Below are 5,574 nucleotides of genomic sequence, written 5' to 3'. Positions count from 1 at the left end.
GCGTTGTTAGATCGTGTAATTATGTTACTGATTATGGCGTTGTTAGATCGTGTAGTTATGTTACTGATTGTGGCGTTGTTAGATCGTGCAGTTATGTTACTGATTGTGGCGTTGTTAGATCGTGTAGTTATGTTACTGATTGTGGCGTTGATTAGATCGTGTAGTTATGTTACTGATTGTGGCGTTGTTAGATCGTGTAGTTATGTTACTGATTGTGGCGTTGTTAGATCGTGTAGTTATGTTACAGATTGTGGCGTTGTTAGATCGTGTAGTTATGTTACTGGTTGTGGCGTTGTTAGATCGTGTAGTTATGTTACTGGTTGTTGCGTTGTTAGATCGTGTAGTTATGTTACTGGTTGTGGCGTTGATTAGATCGTGTAGTTATGTTACTGGTTGTGGCGTTGTTAGATCGTGTAGTTATGTTCCTGGTTGTGGCGTTGTTAGATCGTGTAGTTATGTTACTGATTGTGGCGTTGTTAGATCGTGTAGTTATGTTACTGATTATGGCGTTGATTTTCGTCGAAATTTACTAATATCACATTATTAGTTTCTGGTATTGTATAACTTCAGTTTTTATTTTGTTGATTTTTTTCCGTACCTTGTTTAAATCCTTTCAGATAAATAAGGATGAATATGGAGTACCGTCACCATTAAAAACTTCTAGAAAGGGGACCTTTTAGAGCATAGCATAGTATATAATATATATATTTATCTTATACACAAAGCTGTTTTAAGACCTCATAAACAAGATACACATTTAGTATTGTTTCGTAACGTTGTTGTCTCGGCTACGTTTACCCTACAACTCAGAATATTGATTGATTCAAGGTTGGCAAATAGAGTGAACCAAAACATCACACAGGTTAGAAAAAAGACAAAAGTCAATCCACCAGAATTATAATATAAAATTAAACGAATAACAAGATTTCCACGCAGATTCTGCCAACATTTAGCACAGAAGAAGTTAAAATATATCTACCCAAAAGCTTGGCTAAAACAAAGAAAAACAGTTACAAACACCGTAAAACAAAATCAAGCATGATATGATACATACAAACTATTGATACTGATAATAAAGTTTTATTTCGTACAATTTTTATTTGAAAACAAAAGGCAATCAAAGTTCATCACCAGAACAAATTGTAACACTCATGACCAATTGTATGTTTTCAACAATTATACATAAACGTTTCTATATCCACTAACCACCATGTATTCTGCTTACTGATTATATGTCAGATTATGATGGTATGTTTTCTCTGAGCCAATCTTACTTGCACCCAGTGTGAAAGATTGTTCTTAATATGACTGTTTATGTCAAATTCATAAGTCACGACATATGGGATTGTCGTCTCAATCTGGAAAGTCTCCAACAATATTCAGGGTCATTGTCGTCTCAGTCTGCAAAGTCTCCAAAAAATTTCACTGCGTTTCTATGCAATTTAACATTAAATACGGGTTCTTTTAATCGAATACATTCTCCATCACAGTTGATGTAATAGTCTTTCTGAAGTTCCTTGTTGTTACCAGCTGTATTTACAGTGGCATTCAGCAACTTAACTCTGTAGCCGGATACTTCCTGTTTGCTGACGAATTTGTAATCATACTGAAAAATAAGACACATTATATATCAATGAAATGATAAAATTTATCAAGAACAGTAAAATTTTAATAATTGACAATTATGTGATATTTGTTGAATTAATGCATCATCTGTTAAACAATGACATTTACGTTTACATTGCTTTAAAACAACACATGTATTGACATTTGATAAAATTATTTTTTATAATTTGTCTGCATGTAAAATAATTTGTTTCATGTCAACATTATTGAAATAATTTCTGATATTTTATTCTATTAAATGAAATATACATACACAATCTGGTTTTTCTTTTTTAACTTTAGTAAGCTGAGACACGTGGTCTGGTAATGTACATTTGTGTGTGGTATACACCATCAGGGAATTTTGACCAAAATGAGGCGTCATTCTCCCGTATTTTTCTTTCATCATAATAGCATGGGAATCGACTGCATATATCCTGCCTTCTTCTTTGACCAAATCTGGAAACAAAATGGTCTTATTTAAATTTTCATTAATGATTTATTTATCATATACTTAGAAAAAGAAGTGAAGGAATACATATTTTACATTTCATACTTCTCTAAACATAACAATATCATAAATAAATCATTGTAAAAACGAAAATAAACCATAAACCACCAGGTTTATTTTTTACTTCGACAAAAAGATTTATTTAAAATCCATTTCTGCAACTATGAAAATTTTAAAGTTGATTTTTTTAAATAAAAACCTATGCTAAAACTTATTTCTCAGTATATTTTGATGTTATACAAAATTAAATAATTCTGATAACGTTTTTTTCCTTTATATAATAATTTTTTTTTAAAGCTAACTTTATGAATTCAAAGTCTCATTATTATAGTGCAAAAGTTACATATTTACCTTCATTAACAGAGTTTTCTTTCTGCAAATCGGAAGAGGATTTTGTTCTTTGCTTTCTCTGTAATTTTGAGTGTGATAAGAACCCATTTGGTAACGACATCTGTCTCCCATATAGACGTGCTGTTTTGGGCGTTTCCTTCTGTGTTAAAGGATAGTACTCCACTTCTACATCAAACTCTCTCCTCTTCAACATACTTCCCAATGGAATAACTACAAAGGAAGCTTACAGATATTATGGAGGTCTAGACATAAATCTTTTCTATTTTCTATTTTATTTTACTATAGAAGGACATCAATTCTGTGAGAAGCTGTTGGACAATTTTACACTACATATTCTACGTTAGTGAGTATTTTCCCATTTATGTTGGCCTATGTGTTCATGTAAAAGAGGGACGAAAGATACCAAAGGGACAGTCAAACTCATAAATCGAAAATAAACTGACAACGCCATGGCTATTAATGAAAAAGACAAACAGACAAACAATAGTACACATGACACAACAAAAAACACTAAAGAATAAGCAACACGAACCCCACCAAAAACTAGGGGTGATCTCAGCTGCTCCGGTAGGGTAAGCAGATCCTGCTTCACATGTGGCACCCGTCGTGTTGCTTATGTAATAACAAATCCGGTAAATGGTATAATTCGGTAGGTCTCATTCATGAAAGGGAAGGGGATTGTAGTTACGACGTAAGGAACATATCCGATATCATTTGTGAAACGGTTATTCCATAACGATCAACCAACTCGTGATGGCGTCCGTAAAATTTACGAAGGGATGATTTCAACTTCACCATTTTGATTTAATAGTCTTGAATTTGGATACGTTAAAACACTTATTGCGACAGTATTCTTATAAACATTATTAGCTGACCTTGTAAAACAAAATTGAAAAAAAAAATATCATCAAATTTTACTCTAAAAATTCCTTGTACGTCAACGGTGACCTATAATTGTTAATTTCTGTGTCATTTGGTCTCTTGTGGAGAGTTGTCTCAATGGCAATCATATCACATCTATTTTTGTTTTACTGTAATACAAAACAGCAATGAAATATTAATAATTAAAAATACAGAAAAATCTAAATAATGTTTTTATTTGAAAATAAAATGGCTTACTGTTGTATCGGGAAGGTCCCATCCATCTAAACTTTTCACAGTCGTGCATCATATCACCAAACAGTCCAAATCCAAGAACTAAGGCCGAATAGGACAACAAATGTCTTCCTGCATGAACACTGACAATATTGGAATCAACATGGCTTCCTAATAATATGTGAAAAACAGCAGTACGTGCACATCTCGTTCCATGGAGATATTGCACGATGACGTCACCGGAGCCTGCTGGAATTATGCCAATAGGAAGAGCAGACGAAACAATATCAGCGTTGTGATTATCAAGGTTTACACTGTTGTCTCGTTGTACTCTCTTGACCAATCCGTTCATACACTCACAATATAGTCCATCGCCTCCTACTGTGACAATCCTATAAAGAAATTTTACTCAATTAATGAAAGGTATACCTCTATAAAAGCCATTCTGATATATTAAAATATCGCATAACAAAGAACTGAAGGTAAACTTTTAAACAATAAAGGCCTTTCTGATCTATCGAACTATCACATAACAAAGATCTGCAAATATCATAGTTAAAATAGTGCAGCTCTTATTTAAATTCCATTTAATTTGTTCTAAATGTAAATTGCATAAACAGTTGCGTGTTTAAATATGTAAGCTGGTATTGAATGTTTGTTTTATATACTTATCTACTTTAACAAACAGTATCTTTTTTAAATTTATTTCTTTAATGTTAAACACCACACGTACCCGTCTATCTTTGAAAGGTCGTAGTTCTTCAAAATCTCCGTGGGTTCATTTTGTCTATTTGTTACTAAAATAAAATTATAAGAAATGAAAAACAGGTCACAACGAAAAAATATTCACAGGATTAGAGCAACCATGCAAAAGGAAAAGCATACCGTTAAATCATAAAAGAAATATATACAATTAAATATGATACAATTTAATACTAGTTTTACATTACTGCTTTAAAATTAAGTCTTGTACAAATATTGTCAGACTTACCAATTATGTCCAATTTAACACCACAAAGTTGAAACAGAGAATCTGCGACCTTTTTATACACCTTAATTCCCCTCTTCTTTCCAGCGTTAGGATTGATGATTACTAACAAACGTTTTGGACGACCTGTAGTAATTAAATATGCATCTATTTATATTGAGTTATATAATCAAATATTATTTTTTAAGATTTTTTTTTTATAGATAGAATTATAATTTACAATGTATATATGTATATTTACCTGAACAAATTAAGTAAATAAACAATTATACCTTTTAATCAACCTAATTTATTGGAACATGTCAGATAAAAAATAAACACGACTATTGTTTTCAACATTGAATAGTGCATTTTGACTGAATTACCTTTGAATTTAACATCCAAATCACAATACAGATTTTGTATATCCTCAAAGTCAGCTTCCAGAGAGATCGTCCTCATGTTTAAAGTTTTGTTCTTCTTCTTCTCCACATAATAAACGGTCAAGTTTCCATCTTTCTTACTCACCTTCAACATGTGGCGAATTTCAATTGATACTGAAAAAAATATATGCAAGTATTAAAAAAAAAATATAGAAACATGAGATGAAGAAACGCAAATAAAAACAGATGATTTCTAAAGTATTTTTTAATTTAGCTTTCATATGCTTAAGCTTCTTACCAAGTATATCATTATCTGGTGTTGCTAAAGTCATGACTCCCTCACATACGCTTACGTTGACGAATTTGTGATCAAAATGAAACATTTTTATTTGTTTGTACAATTATAAGCAAGTACGATGTTAAAATGAAGTGGCCACGAAAATTAAGTTACATATATGTGACATGTCGGTGATTTCCAGATTTAAAAATAGAATTTGATCCGGAAAACCTATATAAAACATTACTTAGAATGTGGGAGTAGTAAACCGGATATATTTAACAGTTGAATATATGCACAAAATATACACGTGCAAGCATTTCTTACATTAGGAAATAATTATTATAACTGTAAATGGTTGTTGAGAAAAAAAAGAGAGTGAAAA

The 5,574-nt window shown here is 31.6% G+C and overlaps 1 protein-coding gene across 1 annotated transcript; it reads right to left on the bottom strand.

The window, feature by feature from the left end:
• Positions 1 to 1,064: 1,064 nt before the first annotated feature.
• On the bottom strand, positions 1,065 to 5,332 carry LOC143063861 (ceramide kinase 1-like). Its single transcript, XM_076236280.1, has 8 exons — positions 5,211 to 5,332; positions 4,916 to 5,086; positions 4,554 to 4,676; positions 4,296 to 4,359; positions 3,587 to 3,954; positions 2,468 to 2,677; positions 1,880 to 2,064; positions 1,065 to 1,606 (listed from the first exon to the last, which is right to left on the bottom strand). Exons 1-8 carry the CDS (start codon positions 5,293 to 5,295, stop codon positions 1,397 to 1,399), a joined length of 1,416 nt encoding a protein of 471 aa, XP_076092395.1. The 5' UTR covers positions 5,296 to 5,332; the 3' UTR covers positions 1,065 to 1,396.
• Positions 5,333 to 5,574: the final 242 nt, after the last annotated feature.

The sequence above is a fragment of the Mytilus galloprovincialis genome, chromosome 1, assembly GCF_965363235.1.
Source record: "Mytilus galloprovincialis chromosome 1, xbMytGall1.hap1.1, whole genome shotgun sequence".
Lineage (NCBI taxonomy): Eukaryota > Metazoa > Mollusca > Bivalvia > Mytilida > Mytilidae > Mytilus > Mytilus galloprovincialis.
Note: the sequence above shows the minus strand (reverse complement) of the source record. Positions and strands in the feature narration are given on the sequence as shown.